The 20,332-nt window shown below is 43.1% G+C and overlaps 1 protein-coding gene across 5 annotated transcripts in view; it reads right to left on the reverse strand.

Annotated features, from left to right (window-relative positions):
* Positions 1-20,332, reverse strand: part of LOC121281361 (ras-GEF domain-containing family member 1C-like) — a 252,523-nt gene that overhangs the window by 23,585 nt on the left and 208,606 nt on the right. For all 5 annotated transcript variants that reach the window (XM_041194292.1, XM_041194293.1, XM_041194294.1 and 2 more), the window contains one exon: positions 220-357. In XM_041194292.1, coding sequence (XP_041050226.1) covers positions 220-357 — 138 coding nt within the window. The remainder of the gene's footprint in view (positions 1-219; positions 358-20,332) is intronic.

Consider the following 20,332-nt stretch of genomic DNA (forward strand, 5'->3'; position numbering starts at 1 on the left):
TTCAAAAATTATTTTAGTACATTATTGTAGACTTTAAATTATATATTCATTAGACTTTATAACACAAGGTTTTTTTTTAACCACAATTGAAAGTTAAAAAAAACTAACTGGATGTTAAACCAGTGAACATCAAAGGACAGGAATAACCTTACTTGGGACATGTAGAACAAGTATTATAGCAGACAAGTTAACTGATGCTTCATTATTCATGAAACTCACCTCATCACAAGGAGCTATCCTGTGGATCATGTCCTTTAGATGTCCAATCATTCTTTCATCCCGAAAATCAGAAGGGAAAGTTTCTGTCCATTCTGTCAGCAGCTGCATTATCTTAGGTCCAAATTTTTTAATTCGTGCCTAAAGGCCAGCAAAAATGATATAATAGTTAAGATAAAACTGCTACAACTCCAGGGCTCTAACATCTATAGTTCTTTAATGCTAATGATAGTCCAGTATCCTATCTTACAACAATGACTACACTTTAAAACTACTTCATTAGTTGTAATGTGTTTTGAGATAGCCAGTAGTTATGGAAGGTGCTATATAATTGCAAATCTTTACTTTTTTTCTTTTTATCCTGGTCAATGGGACATTCCTTTATTAATAGAAAGCTATGGATGTCCATGCCATGAAGGCATACTTGGACATCCACCTGAGTAAGGGTGCTCACTTGAAAGTGTGGTTGAATGAGGGACTAAATTTTATACATTGACAATCTGAATCTTCAGGGGCTCAGGCCTAGACCCAAACTTCAACTCTTAGGTGGGCCTCACTTTTACTGATTGACGGACGTGCTCCTCTATCCTAGCCCATTGGCTGACTTGGGACGAGGAATCTTGTCCTGGAATCTCCTTTCCTAATGTGAATGATCTGGTTTGGGCTGGGCGGAAGTTTAGCCTTCTTAGAGTTGAAATGTGCTAGAAAGATGGCTTCATAGGGGAGCCAGTGGCATAGCAGTAACATCACTGGACTAGTAATCAAGGCCCAGGCTAATGCCTTGAGGACATGGGTTCAAATATCATCATAGGAGCTGGTGGAATTTAAGTTCAATTAGTAAGGAAGAAAAAAATATGGTATTGAAAGCTAGTGGTGCCACAAAATGATCATTGGTTGTTATATAAACCCTTTTGGTTCACTAATGTCCTTTCGGGAAATCTGCTATCCTTCCCTGGTCTGGCCTACATGTGACTCCAGACCCACAGCAATGTGGTTGGCTCCAAACTACGTTCTTTCTCCCCTGAAACCATAAGCCTCTCCTCCATCTAGCAGAATAGGATAAATCAGATGCTGGTAGATAGCTCTTTGCACAATTTGCTGCATTGGAGTGACAGGGCAGGCTTACCCAACTGACCTGCCATTGACCACATACATAAGCTTGCAAGGTCAGCCTTAAGTTTTTTCAGCAGGCTCCCAACAAAATGTCCATCTGTACTCTGGAACATTTGATGTGAGGGCCAGAGGGACACATCCAGTAGCTTCGGGATAGGATTAATAATTACATGGAAAAATGTGATTGATTTGGAAGAGTCAGCATGGATTTGTTAAAGGAAAATCATGTCTAACTAACTTGTTGGGAGTTTTTTGAAGAGGTAACAGAGATGGTTGATGAGGGAAAGTCCATTGATGTGGTGTATACGGGTTTCCAAAATGCGTTTGATACAGTGCCACACTATAGACTTGTGAGGAAAGTTATAGGTCATGAAATAAAAGGGATAGTAGTAATGTGGATACAAAATTGGCTGAGGGATAGGAAACAGAGAGTAATGTTTAATGGGTATTTTTCTGGCTGGAAGAAGGTTTGTAGTGGAGTTCGCCAGGTGTTGGTATTGGGTGGGACCTTTGCTTTTCTTGATATATATAAATTATCTAAATCTTGGTGTGCAGGGGGCAATTTCAAAGTTTGCAGATGACACAAAACTTGGGAGAATTGTAAATTGTGAGGAAGACAGTGTAGAACTTCAGAAGGACATTAGCGGAGTGGGCAGAAAGGTGGCAGATAAAGTTCAATGTGGAGAAGTGTGAGGTGATGCAGTTTCGTACAAAGAACATGGAGAGACTGTATAAAATAAAGGATACTATTCTATCGGATGTGCAGGAGCAGAGAGACCTGGGTGTATAGTTCCATAAGTTATTAAAAGTGACAAGACAGGAAGAGAGAGTGGTTTCTAAAGCATACAGTATTCTAGGCTTCATTAATAGGGCATAGAGTATAAGAGCAGGGAGGTTATGATGAACTTATATAAGACACTGCTTAGACCTCAGCTGGTGTATTCTGTATAGTTCTGGGCGCCACACTGTAGGAAGGATGTGAATGCATTGGAGAGAGTGCAGAAGAGGTTTATGAAAATGGTTCCAGGGATGAGACACTTCAGTTATGAGGAAAGATTGAAGAAGTTGGGACTGTTTTTCTTGGAGAGGACAAGGCTAAGAGGAGACTTGATAGGAGTTTTCAAAATCATGAAGGGTCTGGACAGAATGGATAGGGAGAAACTGTTCCCACTTGTAAATGGCTCAAGAACCAGAAAGCACAGTTTTAAAGTGTTTGCAAAAGAAGTGAATGCGAGGTGAGAAAAACATTTTCACACAGCGAGTAGTTAGAGTTTGGAATACACTAACTGGAAATGTGGTGGAGGCAGGCTCAATTGAGGCATTCAAGAGGGCAGTGGATGATTATTTGAACAGAAACAATGTGCAGGGTTACAGGGAAAAGGCAGGAGTTAAAATGTTCAGAGAGCTGTTGCAGACACAATGGGCCGAATGCCTCCTTCTTCAGCGTAACAATTCTGTAATTCTGTGATTCTGTAAAGGAGTGGATGGTTTTGGAGCTTTGAAAGACGTTTTAAGCTTCTAATAGAATGATATACTGATGTAGATCAGCAAATCTATTGCACTTCATTCAATTTCCATTCCATCTTTGGGAATTTCAATTTTTTCCGGCTGCAAATTTAATACTTAATAGAAAACACTAACTCAAAAAACAGGAATGTTAAGTGAAACAAATTCAAAATAACAATTGCAAAGAATGGAACTTGAAAGGAACCCATCACAATTATATTCACTATCTGCAATTGATCGTCATTTTCTGAGATAACGGGCTGGAATTGTGTTTTGGGGTCGGGACCCCAATGCTGATTGTATTTGTGGGCTCAAACCGTATGTTCTGTCAGTGTCAAAAACCCAACATGAGTTTTTTTAGGTCTGGCTAATTAATGATTAGGGAGATGGGGCTAATGGGCTGCCAATGCTGGAGCGCAATGATACTGCAGCCCCACTGTCCAAGGTGAGCGTTGAGATGTAGGTAAGAGAGAGAAAGGGCACATCAATCTGCAAAGAGAAGCAAAACAGTTTTTGCATTTAAGAGGCCACAGTTGCCAGGTTGTCATCATGGAGGGGCAGCGGCTGTAGTTGCTGATTGCTAAGGCAGGTATGCAGGGCCTTAGTGGGATGGAGGGGTTGGCCCTGTTCCCCCACACGCCCCAACCATAACCATGCCCAGGTCTGCCACCAGGAGGCTGTCTCCATCCCCTGGCCATGTTTCAATCTCAGTGGGGTAAATTCCAGTTGGCTTTGGCCAAGTGGCCTTAGTAGGTCATTTAAATAGCCTAATAGTCTATTGGTCACTTGGGTGAATAGCTGTCAACACCCATCCTTCCTGGACCAAAAGAATTCCAGAGCTGGGTAGGTCAGCAAGCTGGTACGTTTCTGTTCAATGCCAATTTTTGGTCCTTCCTGCCTCCCATCCTGCTTCCGATCCAATCTGTCACAGCTGCCAGTTACTGGTGTTTCTTTTTTATATCACATTCTCTGCTATCAACCCTGACCCCCTGTTAAGATGGCTAACAATAAGCAGTGTAGCGTGCTGTATAGGTAGGAATGATAGAAAATGTTTTGTGACATCACGTCATTTTAACATGCTTCTGATATTTGGACAAGTGCTTCCATATCCTCAGTTATTTCTGATGGAAAATGCATCAGCAGGGAAATGGGTAGGGATTCACAGTAATGCATTTCCATCCAGCTTCCATCACTCCCTGCCCCATTAAATTTGGAAACAACAGGCAAATCTGCCCTCATATTTATTGCAAGAGCCAACAGTCTATATATTTGGAATTCTGTAATTAAATTTGATTTGATGCTACAAATATTTAGTTCAGTTTCATTGTGCCATGAATGTTAGGTGAAATTTCTTTCATCAGCAGGAGTGACTCCAGAAGTGGGTTAGAGTGGGCTTCTGTTCCACTGTGACCCCCAGCTTATTTTCTTGGTTCATCAATTGTTAAATGGATTCAAATCAGCTGGTGAAGTATGAAGAGACACAAACTTTTTTTCTTTGTTAGTAGGTTTATTCACAGGATGCAGCGTTACAGATCTCTGCCTCCTAACTCCAAACACAATGTCCCAGCTGACTCTCTTCATACTCTTTTGAGTACCAAATGTCCAAAATTAGCTAAAGAACCATCTCTTAAAGGGGTACTATAAAAAAAACTTCAATAGAAATGTAATAAATTAAATGTCATTATAGGTGGAAATGATGCACTGCAGCCCCTGTAGAGCCACAGGTCACAGAAGGCCTGAAGTGTACTGATGGACACCGCATGCTCCCTCTCCAGGGACACCCAGGCGCGGAGGTAATCATGGAGGAGAGAGACAGTCAGGACAAACTACCCACTGCCTGGGCCTGCTCATGGCCACCTTAGCCAGGCCCAAGAGTAGGGTAACAAGGAGGTTCTCCAATCTGCACCGCCCCCCATACCAGGTGGCCAAAGGTCAGGAGTGTGGTGTTGAAGCACAAATGAAACTGGAGGAGCAGCCCCCCCCCAAAAGAGTGGAACAGGAGCTGCTACCTTACACAATCTATGTAGACATGGGACACAGACTCCTGAATACTGTCAAAAATACAAGCAGTCTGGGAGCCTATGAACCATATCAATCATTTGTTGTATAGGACTGCTGCATGCACCACCCTCCATACCAAATCCCCAATGGTAAAGGGGAAGTCTGTCATGTGGAGCGTCCTCCAGTGGGGCTCTCCTGACTCTCTTTGTACTCCTGAGTATCAATAAAAATAACTTGTTTATTTCTTAATTTGTTAATTAGTTTAACAGCCCCTTAAAAGGGGTAGTGTGACAAAAAAGACAAAACTTTAAAGAAAACGCATCAAATTAAATCAAAATAATGTTCCTGGGGCTGATGATACAGGCTTGAGGGGCACCACTCTACAAGGGTGGGGCAAGTTGAGGAAGCAGGCCTCCAAGAACTACCACAGCCAGAATGGGGACTGAACCTGTGACATTCATGTCATTACATTTTAGCTATCTAGCCAGCCAAGCAAACCAAACCCCATGACTGTCTTTATACTCTTTTAGTAAACTAAATAAAATAACCAAATTAATAATCAAATGAATGAATTAACAGCTCCTTAAAGGGGCATTGATACTCTTTATATGTGCTCTCAGTCCTTAATCAAACAATGCCCATCACCTGTCATCACAAGATAATCAACCACTAACATCGACCCCATCTCAAAAAAAAATCACTCCATCCTGTCCAGTTACTATCCTTCTCTCTGATACTGTCTTCCATCAAGATTGCCTATTTTCACCTCCACACCAGCTGCCCCTGTCCACTCCATTGAAACATTTATTCAGGCCCTTGTCATCACCAAACTCAATTACTCGAATGCTCATTGCTGCTTCCCGAGCATCCCCCACCCCCATCATCACCATCACTTACAAATCACAACATCCAAAACTCCAATTCCTGCATCCTACCTTGCACCAAGTCCCACTCCCCTATCATCCTTGTATTTACCTAACTACATTGCCTCCTTATCTCCCCTGAATGAAGAGGACAGTTAGAATCACCCAAAATGCTTCTCGCCAGCCTTGCCTTTTCTGTGCAATGGACATTGAATGTTGAAGGATTGTAGAGATACTCAGAGAAGCTGAAGTTAACATCATACACTGGGGTAAATTTCATGTGGAGTAGCCACAAGGCTGGCAGGTGAAGCTCCGTGGAGCCTTGCAAATAAGCTAAATTGGCCTTACATCTGCACGTTGACTGAGTAATATGCTTTCCTACTTATGTATAGCATAGTTTGGACTAATGGAGCTTAAACTGGAGGAGGTGTGTAATTGATGATACTCTACAGCTTTGAGAAATGAATAGTGTCAAGAAGTCTTGCTGCCTGGATATCTGTTGCTGTTGCTTGGTGCCAGATTCTTTGCTTTAGCAGATGTAAAGGATACATCACTGCACTGAGAAATGGTTCTTGTCAAATAAGTTATGGTGGGATTAAAATGACCCTAGGGCATAATAAGTTAGGTTGTAGTCATTTAAAAGCCACAGACTGAGCTTGCACATGCTGGATTGCACTTATATCTCAGTTTTCAAGAGATGCACAACTATATTCCTGGTTAAGTCATGCATCTAGTGGTCTGCTGCCATTTTCAGCGGTAGGTGCTTCCAAAGTGGTAGACATGCCCATATGAATGTCTGGTGCCAGGGACTGTCAGGTTGTATATAGTCTGCAATCTCTTTCAACTCTAGCTCCTATATATATATGCACTACAATTCAGCTTATCATGTAATCTTCTGTTACTTTTACATTAAAGTAAGGACATCGATGCAGGTGTTCCTCAGGGTAGTGGCCTAGGCCCAAACATCTTCAGCAATTATGCACCCTCCATCATAAGATCAGAAGTGAGGATGTTCATTGATGATTGCACCATGTCCATGATTCCTCAGATAGTCTGTGTCCATAAATAGCAAGGTCTGGACAATGTTCAGGCTTGGGCTGATAAGTGGCAAGTAACATTCATACCACCCAAGTGCCAGGCAATTACCATTCTCCAATAAGAGAAAATCTAACCATCACCCCTCGATATTCAATAGTATTACCATCGCTGAATTCCCCCACCATCAACATCCTGGGAGTTACCATTGATCCCCAGAATCTTAACTGGACTAGCCACTTAAATACTGTGGCTAAAACAACAGGTCAGAGCTGGGAATTCTGCAGCAAGTAACTCATCTCCTGACTCCCCAAAACATCTACAAGACCTACGTCAGAAGTGTGATGGAGTACTTTCCACTTGCCTGGATGAGTGCAGCTCCAACACTACCCAAGAAGCTCAACACCATCCAGGACAAAGTAGCCCACTTGATCAACACCCATCTAACACCATAAACATTCACTTTTTCCACCACTGATACACAGTGACAGCAGTATGCACTGCAGCAGCTCAAAGCTCCTTCATCAGAACCTTCCAAACTGGCTATCTCTTCTGCCTAGAAGGACAAGGGCAGCAGCTGCCACCTGCAAGTTCTCCTCCATGTCACACACCATCCTGACTTAGAACTATATTGACAGCCCTTCACTGTCACTGGGGCAAAATTCTGGATATCCAGATCCCTTCGAATAACATTTTCCAGTCTCTCATCATTTAAAAATATTCTGCTTTTCTATTCTTTTTACCAAAGTGATTAATTTTACATTTTTCTACATTGTATTCCATCTGCTGTGTTCTTGCCCACTCAACATGTCCAAATCCATTTCGATCCTACTTGCTTCATAGCTTGCTTTCCTACCTAACTTTGTATCATCAGCAAACTTGGATACATTATACCCAACTTCCTTATCTAAATCACTGATATAGATTATAAATAACTGAGGCCCAGACACAGTACTCCACTAGTTACAGCCTGCCAACCTGCACATAATCTATTTGTTCCTATTCTGTTTTCTGTCTATTAACCAATCCATGCTAATATATTACTCCTATCCCATGAGCCCTAACTTTGTTCAATGACCTCCTGAATGGCACCTTATTAAATGCTCTTAGAAAATACAAATACACTACATCCACTGGTTCCACCTTATCCACTGTAGTAGTTACAGCCTCAAAAACACTGATAGATTTGCTAACATGATTTCTGTTCCAGAAAACTATGTTGATTCTGCATAATCATATTATAATTTTCTACAGACCATGCTACCACATCCCTAATAGGTTCTAGATTTCAGAATTCTTAAAACCCTAATTGCTTTCCTCCTTAACCTTCCCAGTTTCAGTGAAAAAAACAACAATTTTCAAGTCTTTCTTCAAAACTATAACCTTTCATTCCTGCTATCGTTCTAATATCCAGAACAGCAAACAGTATTCCAACCCTATTCCAAACAGTTTCTGCAAAAATTCAACACAATTTCCTTATTTTTAGGTTATAGCCATTATATACAAAGTTTTCTCATTTTCAGGCTGCTTACTTTCCTATCTTATTACTCAGAAACAGACCTAAAACTTCATCCCTGTTGGACATGTAATTTACTGATTCACTCCTAGGTATATTCAAAAAACCAATTCTCTTTCTGTCCACAAACATTTACCTTAAGAAAGTTAAAGCCCCACGTTATGTCATTCATTTACAACTGCAAACTTATCTAAATTGCTTACAAATCTCGCTCAATTTCTTTACAATTATTCTTCAGTCCATAACATTACAAATGTGTGCTAATCACAAGAGCCTCACCTGCACAATACTCATGATTTTTCATCCATTAAATTTAACAGATGGGAAAAATGCTTATTTGTGACTTCTCAATATGTGGGGTCAGGGGTAAAGTTTGCTGCCACTATCACACATTTGTAAAACCCGGCTATTTAATGTACTCCAAAAATGGTCATAGATCTCTCACTATTTCTTAACTCATCCCAGAGAAGACTTGATCTGAACACCGCCATCCAAAAGAACTTTCTATTTGCAGCTACGTGGATTAGGTTCACATCAAAAGCAGTAAATAGTGCCAATTAACTCTTTTGCAAAAGATCTGACGAATGTCTGACAGAGAACATAATTTAAAGCTAGTTGATATAGACAATGAATGTTTTTGTGGCACATTATAATTTATTTCCAACATGGAAATAGTATCTTTGGAATATGTCTGTGTAGGCTGTGCTCACTTGGTAGCACTTTTAACTCTGAGTTCAAAGGTTGTGAGGTCAAATCCTAATCCAGAATTTGAGTGCATCAGTTTAGCTGATACAACGTTGCAATATTGATGGAGTTTTGTATTGTCGGACATGCTGCTCTTCAATTGAGATCTTAAACTATTTGCCAATTCTTGTAATTGAAGTAGATATTAAAGATACCACAACACTATTGAAAGGATAGTTTTCCTTAGAACCCAGGTCCGCATCCCATTTTCAACAGTCACCACCAAAAACAGATTGACTAGTCAGTCACCCCATTGGCGTTTGTGGGATTTTACAAAATGCAAATTGGCTTCCGCATTTGCCTATCTAACAGTTCTGCTCTGAAGCTTCAGCTCTCTTAGCTCTGAAGAAGAGTCATACAGACTCAAAACATTAGCTGTTTCTTTCTCCACAGATGCTGTCAGACCTGCTGAGTTTTTCCAGTATTTTCTGTTTTTATAACAGTCATTGCATTTTGAAATAATTCATTGTTTGTGGGACATGAGAAAATAAACACAAATGTTTCAAATTTACGGGTTGAAATGTGCAATTGATATTTTAGACTTCCCTTCAGTTACCTTTGGGAGATGATCTTATTAGGAGATTTACTTGTGATTACTAAATACCCATGGTAGATTAATTAAGTTATGTACCGTTCAATGGTACAAAATATTCATAAAGAATATGAATGATGGTCCAAATGGGCCTCTCATATTCCTTATGTTGATCTTTTTCTTAATTCTGTTCCTTTCAATGACATTAAGGACAGGATTCATTGTGAGGTGTTTTTGGCAAGTTACACCCAATATTATGCATGTTCATTTGTCCATTTTGCCAATGTCTATTTGCACACAAATTTCCTGTCGATCTCATTAATATATACCACATGTATGAATGGTCATAAAGCAGGAGCCAGCATGCACAACTGGGACCCAAGGAAAGCACCAAATTCACATATTATATCCCTTCCAAAAGTATGAAAATGAAAATTTCAAGCCATAATAGGAAATTCCATCATTGGGTTCTTGATAGGGTAATGTTGTAATGCACAAATGAGCTTCCGTGCATTTACAGTTGGGATTTGCTCTTTTTAAACACTCTTTTGTACTGCATTCTGTTCCATTAAATCAACAGCTAATAACTAATAGATACACAATCTAAACGTCTCAAAATACAGGGACAAACTATTTGTATTCAGATTGAAGATTTTTCTAATGGGAGGTAAATTTCCATGTGCTGAGTTGCATTGCTTTTACATCAATAAAATTTTGTGCATATCAAAGGCATGGAGAATATTTACACAAGGGTTTCCTGGATTGTCATTTGGAGGAGTGATTTGTGAAAATCCACTGTAAAACACACGTAATCTAATGCAGTGCATGAAAAATACAATTCAACATTTAAAAAGATTGTTCTGGCTGAACAGACATGTCAGGGTAAGTAGGCGAGTAGAGAACAGTGCTTCGATAACACACTTGACTGTCAGTTAGCTTCACTACATGCCTCAATTTATCTTTTTCTGACACTTTTACCTACAAGATATCCACTACTGGTGCAGCTGGCACAGGAAGTTAAACAAGGCAGCAAGGCATGTAATCCAGACAAGGAGGATGATGCCATAATTTCACACTGACTCCTTGGAAGACCCCTTGAGCAATATTACATCTGGAAACACAGGCTGCTGGATGTCTGTGGCAGTAAACCTGCCAGAAGTATCACTTGTGTCACCTGGAGGCACAATTGCCAATTTTTTCACTCTCAGGACTGCAGATCGAAAGTGCAAGAATTTCAATTACTTTACCAGGGCAGACAAGGTCACATAATGACCACTCTTTTCTGTTCTTCCTTGGGCACCAGTGTATTCTTCACCTTGTAATAGGAATGGCTGTATAACTAAAGCCTAGCAATACACTTTGATTAAAGGAGGTTCTAACTTGGAAATCAGCACTATGGCTACATACCCCAAATCCAATTATCTTGCATGCACAACCCTAAAACCCTTCCTATAATTTAGCTGGCTATTATGCATGCATCCCTTATTTCAGCTCTGCCATGCCACCTTGACACATGCTCCGCAATGACTTCTATTTTTCTCACTTATTCAATCTTCTTGTAGGAGAAACAGGCACATAAGAAGAAACAGGCCATGGGAAGAAGCAACCCCATCTTTAAACACCTCTTGTCTAAGAGAAGATAGTCTTGGAGCTCATGGGAAGTCATTCTACTCTTGTTGTAGATGATGATGATGATGTGGTCAGTTTGTACCAAGTTAATGACATAACACTTACACTCTGTAACCCTGCGAAACAACACATACACACACACACATTCTCTGTCTTCCTAACCCCGAGGGAATAATGCTCACCCACTCTTGCCCTTACCTTCCAGATCACACTGGCAAATGAAGCACAGGAGGACTAAGATGATGATAAGGAGAAGGAGAAAGAACGGAATCTTAACTACCTATTTAGCCGATGAGAATGATGATCAGGGTTTTAATGAAGCGGGAGATGGCGGCACACTGATAATTTTTCTTAAGTTCCTACACAGATCGCCTGGCTCATTCTGCTCCATTTCCCTGCAATTCACTTGATCCATGTGGAACTGATTTCACAAGCTTTGGGTCACCAAAATGCCAGCTGGACAGCTGTTCCATGCGCTGTAAGGGCTATTACATTTCAGTGGATCTGGGCTGTACAGACTTGCTGGCAAGCTGTATTGCTGAACCACAGATGGCACTGAGGGTGTCCGTTTTCATTTTCATCTTATGTATCACCTCCACTTTAGTAGCCATTGAACAAGGGGTCAGGTGCTTGGCTGCTCCTACCCCTAGCTGAGATTCACGTTGGCACCTTAGATTTTCTTTCCCTTCATTTTGACTGTTGCATGTTAGTTCCCTCCCAATCAACCATGGCAAAAGATGCTAATGGCATTGGCTGCCCTCAGCCTTTTAAGGCCTGATTCAGTCTCTCTTTTTCAATTTGTATTACTAAGCTATTCAGTTTTCACTATGCAAAAGAACCTCCTTCAGTTCTTCCTCCACAAAGTGTTTAACAAGGAAGAGTACTGATTTAGAAGCTGAGTGATGGGGCAGTAGGAAGGAAACAGCAGGAAGTTTCCTTTGCCTCCTGGCTTCAGGTCAAACAAGACCATGTTGCAGGCTCACTGAACCCTGCACAGCCCATTACATGCACCACTCTGCTTGATTTTTTGAGAGTCTATTCCATCAGTGGGATAGGACATTCCCAGGGATGATGATGGACAAATCAGGAAATTCAGTTAATAGATATTATATAGAATTTACAGCATAGAAACAGGCCTTTAGCCTATAACTGGTCTACACAGGTGTTTATGCTCCACACTATTGTATCTTACTCTTTGAGCATAACTTTCTAGTCCTTTCTCTCTCACATAGTTATCTAGTTTCCCTTTAGATGCATCTGTGCCACTTGCATGGAGAACTCCATGTGGAAGCAAGTTCCACATTCTAACAATTCTCTCCCTAAAGGAGTTTCTCCTTAAATACTTATTGGATTTATTAGCGACTATCTTATACTTATGGGCCCTAGTTTTGGACTTCTGTGGGAGATATTGGCCTGGATTTTCGCCATGATGGAGAGCCCGAACCTGGCATTTCCCATCTTCACGTGGGTGGGACTGGAGTTGGGTCGAGCTTCTATGGAGGCACTTAAATCACCAGCTGCCTCCAGTTACTTTAGATGTTTGCATCACTGCTGTGTGAAGCCCAGAGGGCACAGCGCAGACCAGGCCAGAGAAGCTCTGTTTTCTGTGCATTTCCTTTGGAGAACCAGGGTACCCCTTGGAGAGGTGAGGTAACCCTGTGAAGTTATATTGAAATTTTTATTTGGTGCCCCAGATGTGCCAGGACCTTAACCCCCACTGTCCTCTCATGACCCAAGGGAATGGAACAGTGGGGTTACTGGTCTGCCATGGCAATTTTTCATTTTACCCAGGTGAAAGGAAGAAATTAGTACTTTGGAAGTGCATATAGCGCTTTGTCCAAGGAAGCATAGAGGATAGGCATAGCACCCTCTCAGAGGCAGTTGACATCAGTCAACGTTAGCATCCAGAACCCAGAGGGAGGGCCTAAGATCATGAGGAAGAGGCTGTGTCAATAAGCACCAGGGAGGAAGAGGCAGAGATGGAGGACAACCAGGTTCTACCCTGTGAGGAGGGTGTACAGACCAAGGACATCATACCTCAACATGACAGAAAAGGTTGAGCCAAGATGTTGTGGCAGACGTTTGTTGCATGGTGCAGTAGCAATTGGAGCCACAATCCATCGGGCCCCATTCCCTGCTAGTGGCTTTGAAGGTAACCATTACAATGAACTTCTATGCCAGAGATTCTTTCCAGGGTTCAACAGGAGACCTGGTTGGCAGATCCCAGTCAGCAGCGCACAGATGCATTAAGGAAGTGACTAATGCCCTGTTTGCTCATGTGGGGCAGTACATTAGTTTTTCCATGGATCTGGAGTCTCAGACTCAGAGCCACAGTCTTTGCCCAAATTGCAGGCTTCCCTCAGTTGAAGAGTGTCATTGACTGCACTCAAGTTGTAATAAAGGCTCCAGCTCAACATGCAGACACCTTCATGAATCACAAGTCCTTTCACTCCATTAATGTGAAGATGGCTTGTGACCAAAATAATGACTCTCTTTAGGCACCCACAATCTGAGGCAGAGTGCAATGACAATAGCAGCCATGTTGTCACCAGGAACACTATCGAGCAGGCCATTGGCATTTTAAAGATGAGGTTTAGATGTCTTGGTTGCTCAGGTGGAGCTTTCCAATATGCCGCAGCAAAAGTTTCAAGTATACTTGTATGCTGCATACTGCACAACATTGCACAGTGGACAGGTCTCCACTTGAGGATGATGAGCCCATGACAGAGCTCCAATCTCTGAGAAGGAAGAAGGTGAGAAAGATGAGGGGGACGACATTCAGACCTTTCTGATACAGATGAGGATGCTGAGCCCGACAATGGCAGAACAGCAGAGAGGCAAGGACATGCATCTAGGATTAACTCTGTGCAAGAGCGGGTCTTGCCAGATGGTCTTTGTCCGGAATATATTTTCTTAAGCTTCTCCAAAATAGCTAATGCCATCAGACAGTCCCTGGTGACATACTTCCACAGGAAAATCCTTGTATCTTGACGCCAGACTTCACCCCTCACAAGGGAGAGAAGCATCATCAATGAGTTAGATTCTGTCACATTAAAACTGCAGCTACTGACTCCAACATAAACATGGTTGTAGCATCTTTCAAACACACATGGTAACAAGTCCCTTTTAACCTGGTCCCCTCAAAGGAATGTCATTGACTGTGAATGATATGTCCGTGCTGCCAAGCCATACAATGACACAAATGAAGACTTAAAACCCTATATACGCTGAAACTATTGTATATTGCAACATACATGCAGATATGGCATCTTGCGCATGTTGATTGGGCAACTGTGCCATGACAAGTCATTGAAATAATTTGTGCTACATCCGTTCTGGCTAATGTTCTGGGTTAAGTACTGGGCGCCACATGCATAAGTCTCGGCTTAAATCTACTTTGGCAAACCGCACAAACCAGATCCTGTGACATTGAAAATGACAATGCAGCCAGTGTAGTGGCGACAGCAGATGACCTATATTAACTGGACAAGACATGGCCTACCGAACTGTGCTGCCTGCACCAAGGCCAAAGTGCAAGGCCAAGTGTGAATGAATGTCTAGCACCTGGCACTCATATTTGACTTGCACTTGCTGACCAGCATCTGGTCGTGGAATCGATCAATAAGCCTTCCTTAAAGACATGCTTCGATGGAACTGAAAGATACAAGGAACATCTTAGTGCTTGAGCCTTTGACCTCTGGACTCTTATGTGATGCAACAGAGAAAGAAGAAGCTCTAATATGTCTCACCAATCAGGCCACATCATTGTTCCTGGTGAAGACACATCGAGATGCAACTCAGCTTGCCACCCTCCACCACGTATAGTCATGCAGAAGTGAAAAGAAATATATTGGACAAATGTGCTATATACAATGTGAATACAGTAACCATAGTGAACCCATTCGTGCTCTAGGCAAGATGGCACCTTCTGCTTGCACACATGCCTGTGTGTTGCCTCTGAGGAAGTGGAGGCAGGCTGCTCACTTCTCTTTCTAAAGGGCAATGAGGAGTGTGGTGGCCGGTCTCTTTGTGCAGGCACCCATTAGGAGCCTCCTTCAGACCGCAGCCTCTGCATCTCTGCATGGGCAGCTATGGTCACTGGAACTCGTGGAGCAGATGAGGGCTCTGGCAGAGGGGGTGGGGAGAATGAGGGTGTTGAGGAGTTCTTGTTACCTTCACCTTCCTCAGTTACGTCCGCAGCCCTAGGTTGACCTTCAGGAGTGGTTGATTGGGCTGGATACTGGTGTACAGCAGTTATCCAATCTAGCAACCACTGCGCCAACAGTGCGACCATCCTGTTAAGGATACGCAGCTCCTCAAGTACTCCATGGATGTCAGCGCTCATACCCTGAGCAGACTGATCCAGGCTATTGCGGGAGGCATGCACCCTTTCCTGGCCAAGACACTGTTCTTGCATCCACACCGAGTGTTGTTGCATGTGTCTCTCCACAAGATTGGCCAATCTCTCATGGTCAGAGTTCATGAGGTTGAACCACCGGAGCAACGCAGAGCTTGTGATGGCAATGGACTCCTCCATTCACAGTCCAAGAGCTCCCAATGCCTCAGGGAACTCTGTCAGATGGCCACACATCTGCTCCTGATTGGACAAATACTGTGCCCCAAAAGCTGACTCCTGAGGCTGCACATTCCTGCGCACTGGAGCATCATTGTGACTTTCCATCCACTCCATAGGGGCATGTGCACAGACGTCCCTGACTCTGACACCTCCTCCTGCATTCTGGTAAAGTGACTTTCACCCTGTGCCACTGACACTAAACACGCTACATCCTTCTGATGTGCCTGTATCTGGGTTGGCTGAGTATGGGCTAGTATGGTGTGACGCTGCAGCCTTGGACATCTCTTCCTCCTCTTCATGACAGAGGGATGAAATGGATCCAGGGGGAGAGCCAGCAGAGCTGGGACCTGTGTGAGATGCAAAATGAGATATTTAGGTAGCGCACCACTGCCTTAACCATGCTCCCGCTGCCCTTACAAAGCAACCCCATCATTGTGCTCGCTCTCACACCAACGTCTCATTGTGCTTAGCGAAATGACAGCATGACATTCACCATTACCACCTTGTGCCATGGTAATCTCAACACCTTCTTTATCACCTGCACTGAACATTCACCATCACCAACAGACCCTGGCAATCTCCATGGCCATCTGTTCCATAGGTCGCATGGGCCCCAGCTAGGCTTATCCACCTGCAGTCCGGGCCATCTCCTTGACGATCTCTGCCCTTTTGTTCTGCAACACCAACATGAATTTATGTCACTCCCTTATATAGCATGTACAGATCTGTTGCTCTTCAATGTTTCTGCACATCATACTGCCTATTTACATCTGTTTTGCACGCAGATAAATGAGCTGCTTACACAATCCTCTGCTTCAGCATTGGAGATTGCATTTGTCATGTCTCGCACCTTATCTGCAGCATGCAGATGTGACCCTTCCCTTGGACCTCTGTCTATGAGCCAAGTTACTTACTTTGCCAAAACACAAAAGGTCACTGAAAGTTTTGCAGCACTGAATCCACGATCTCCTATGTTCATCGGCTGTGCTCACCACTGCAGAAATCTGCATCCATGCCTTCTTGATCGTGGCAAGTGGTTTTCAACAGCCAACTGGATAAATGATGTCCCTTTGCCTTTGGAGTTCCTCTACCAGGACCCCCAGCTCCCGGTTGGAGAGACGTGGGGCAGCTGGCATCATCCCTTTAGATACACCTGATGTGTGTGACATTATCTGAATTAATAAGTTAACTGATGAAAATGTATGGTGAGAAGGGTCATGAGCAACTCAAAATACATTGCTAAAATTCACTTTTGTGTGCTTACATGCACTAACCATGCACATCATCTCATCTATGAATACTCTTAATGGCGTGGTTGAGAGAAGGGCTCTGCACATACGCTTAGTGTTGTATATGTTGCGAATGGCATGCCAAAGTGACATGCTGCAGTCAAGGACAACTGACAGCCCTACTGGCTTACTCTATATTGTTCAGGTTGTTAAGCCACGACACTGTAAATTTGAGGGACCTGGTCAAAGGTCCACAGTGTGGGCGCATCCAGAGAGACCAGTGATAATAGGACAAGTGGATAGGATAATGAGCCTGGCAATGTTGTTCATTCATTCACTGAGTCTAAACAGCTTACTAAATCACTATGTATTATCTGCATCAAGTTGTGGTGGCAAGACGATGCTATGTTATGTCTTGGGAATCCATTCAGTGGTTTGGTTCAGCACATTTTTGATTAGGAAGCATGAATGAGAATTCTCCCATAGGGAAAGCCCACGATGGGCCATCCGTTCTAAGATAATCTAACAACTGGACAACAATTAGAGCTTCAACATTTACCTGACCACTCCACAAAGTCTCCTCCAAGGCTCTTGACCATTCACCAGGACTGAACCTCCAGGACGGTGCTTTATACATGAACCCGAGATGCCCGAACTGCATCAGGCCCACCTCTGAACCCTTTCCACTTCCAGGGTTGCTCGCCCTGACTCATTTTACAGCTCAACACCCACCCCCCCAAACGAAAATCCAACTTGCAGGTGGACATTTTTAAAGGTCAGGTTGCAGAGTCAGGAAATTTCCTTTCTTGGCAAACCTGACCCTGTGGACAAAAATCCGGGCTATTGTGCACAAATTGACTTCTGTGTTTTCTACATGACAATAGTGACTGCATTCAAGATGCACTTCCATTGGCTGTAAACACATGCTCCGATCTTCTGATCCTATTTACTTTTCTAATGAACTTTTGTTATGTGCAGATGGGATCAGTCCAAACCAGGGGTTTTATCCTTTCCAGTTTGACTCGTCCATCAATTATCTCCCCCTTTCTAACTTTAAATGTCTTGATATATTTTTTGATCTTTTCTTCTAATGTCATGTCCACCTTATTAATTCTCCCTGGTAAATGCCATATGATTCTGTGATAACGACTATGTCAGGCTGTCGCTTGCCTGTGGGACTGATCCCACTACAACTTGTCGGTGGAATGGCTTTCCCATTGCTGGTGTGCAGGACTTTAAATGGTTGAGGTTGCCAGAATTTTATTTCTCTTAGTTTTATGTTTGATTACATTCGTCTTACAACTGAGCAGGCCCCAGCTGTGCCTGTCTCTTTATGGGGTATGTGGAACATTCCTTGTTCCAGTCCTACTCCGGCCCCCTTCCACAACTCTTTCTCCGGTACATCGATGATTACTTTGGTGCCGCTTCATGCTCTCGTCGGGACTTGGAAAAATTTATTAATTTTGCTTCCAATCTCCACCCCTCCATCATTTTCACGTGGTCCATCTCTGACACTTCCCTTCCCTTCCTTGACCTCTCTGTCTCAATCTCTGGTGATAGACTGTCCACCAATATCCATTACAAACCCACCGACTCCCACAGCTATCTCGACTACAGCTCCTCACACCCCGCTTCCTGTAAAGACTCCATCCCATTCTCTCAGTTCCTTCGCCTCCGTCGCATCTGTTCCGATGATGCTACCTTCAAAAACAGTTCCTCTGACATGTCCTCCTTCTTCCTTAACCGAGGTTTTCCACCCACGGTCATTGACAGGGCCCTCAACCGTGTCCGGCCCATCTCCCGCGCATCCGCCCTCACGCCTTCTCCTCCCTCCCAGAAACATGATAGGGTCCCCCTTGTCCTCACTTATCACCCCACCAGCCTCCGCATTCAAAGGATCATCCTCCGCCATTTCCGCCAACTCCAGCATGATGCCACCACCAAACACATCTTCCCTTCACCCCCCCTATCGGCATTCCGTGGGGATCGCTCCCTCCGGGACACCCTGGTCCACTCCTCCATCACCCCCTACTTCTCAACCCCCTCCTATGGCACCACCCCATGCCCACGCAAAAGATGCAACACCTGCCCCTTCACTTCCTCTCTCCTCACCGTCCAAGGATCCAAACACTCCTTTCAAGTGAAGCAGCATTTCACTTGCATTTCCCCCAACTTAGTCTACTGCATTCGTTGCTCCCATTGTGGTCTCCTCTACATTGGAGAGACCAAACGTAAACTGGGCGACTGCTTTGCAGAACACCTGCGTTCTGTCCGCAAGAATGACCCAAACCTCCCTGTCGCTTGCCATTTTAACACTCCACCCTGCTCTCTTGCCCACATGTCTGTCCTTGGCTTGTTGCATTGTTCCAGTGAAGCCCAACGCAAACTGGAGGAACAACACCTCATCTTCCGACTAGGCACTTTACAGCCATCCGGACTGAATATTGAATTCAACAACTTTAGGTCGTGAGCTCCCTCCCCATCCCCACCCCCTTTCTGTTTCCCCCTTCCTTTTCTTTTTTTTCCAATAAATTATATAGATTTTCCTTTTCCCACCTATTTCCATTATAAAAAAAAAATCTTGTATGCTCTCCCCACCCCCACTAGAGCTATACCTTGAGTGCCCTACCATCCATTCTTAATTAGCACATTCGTTTAGATAATATCACCAACTTTAACTTTAACACCTATGTGTTCTTTTGTACTATTGTTGTTGACATCTTTTGATGATCTGCTTCTATCACTGCTTGTTTGTCCCTACAACCACAACCCCACTCCACACCTCTCTTTCTCCCTCTCTCTCTCCACCCCCCACACACACACCTTAAACCTGCTTATATTTCAACTCTTTCTTGGACTCGAACTCAAGTTCTGTCGAAGGGTCATGAGGACTCGAAATGTCAACTCTTTTCTTCTCCGCCGATGCTGCCAGACCTGCTGAGTTTTTCCAGGTAATTCTGTTTTTGTTTTTGTGTTGAGCAGTTTGCTAGGCAACTTAGAAGGGCAGTAAGCATCAAACACATTTTGTGGGTCTGGTATTATATATAATGATAGATTCTCTTCTTTGAAATGCATTTGTGAACCAATTGGTTTATAATCTGGAGATGTCTCAAAAAACGCCAAATTGATTGAATGAACGTTACAACTTGCATTGGTTGGACCTGAACTCCTACCCTCTGGGCTGGTAGTTCATTCCCATAAACACTAGGCTACTGTACCACATTACTGAGCTCTGAGAAACCCAAAAGACTTAAAACTGGAATTCTGAAGGAGCAAACAAAGCCTTGCAGAGAAGCCGAGACAAATAACTTACACACAGATGGATCCACATGATTCTATTTAAACCTGGAGACACAGTATGCTAAATCAGAT

The sequence above is a fragment of the Carcharodon carcharias genome, chromosome 8 (genome assembly GCF_017639515.1).
Source record: "Carcharodon carcharias isolate sCarCar2 chromosome 8, sCarCar2.pri, whole genome shotgun sequence".
In the NCBI taxonomy this organism is placed as follows: domain Eukaryota; kingdom Metazoa; phylum Chordata; class Chondrichthyes; order Lamniformes; family Lamnidae; genus Carcharodon; species Carcharodon carcharias.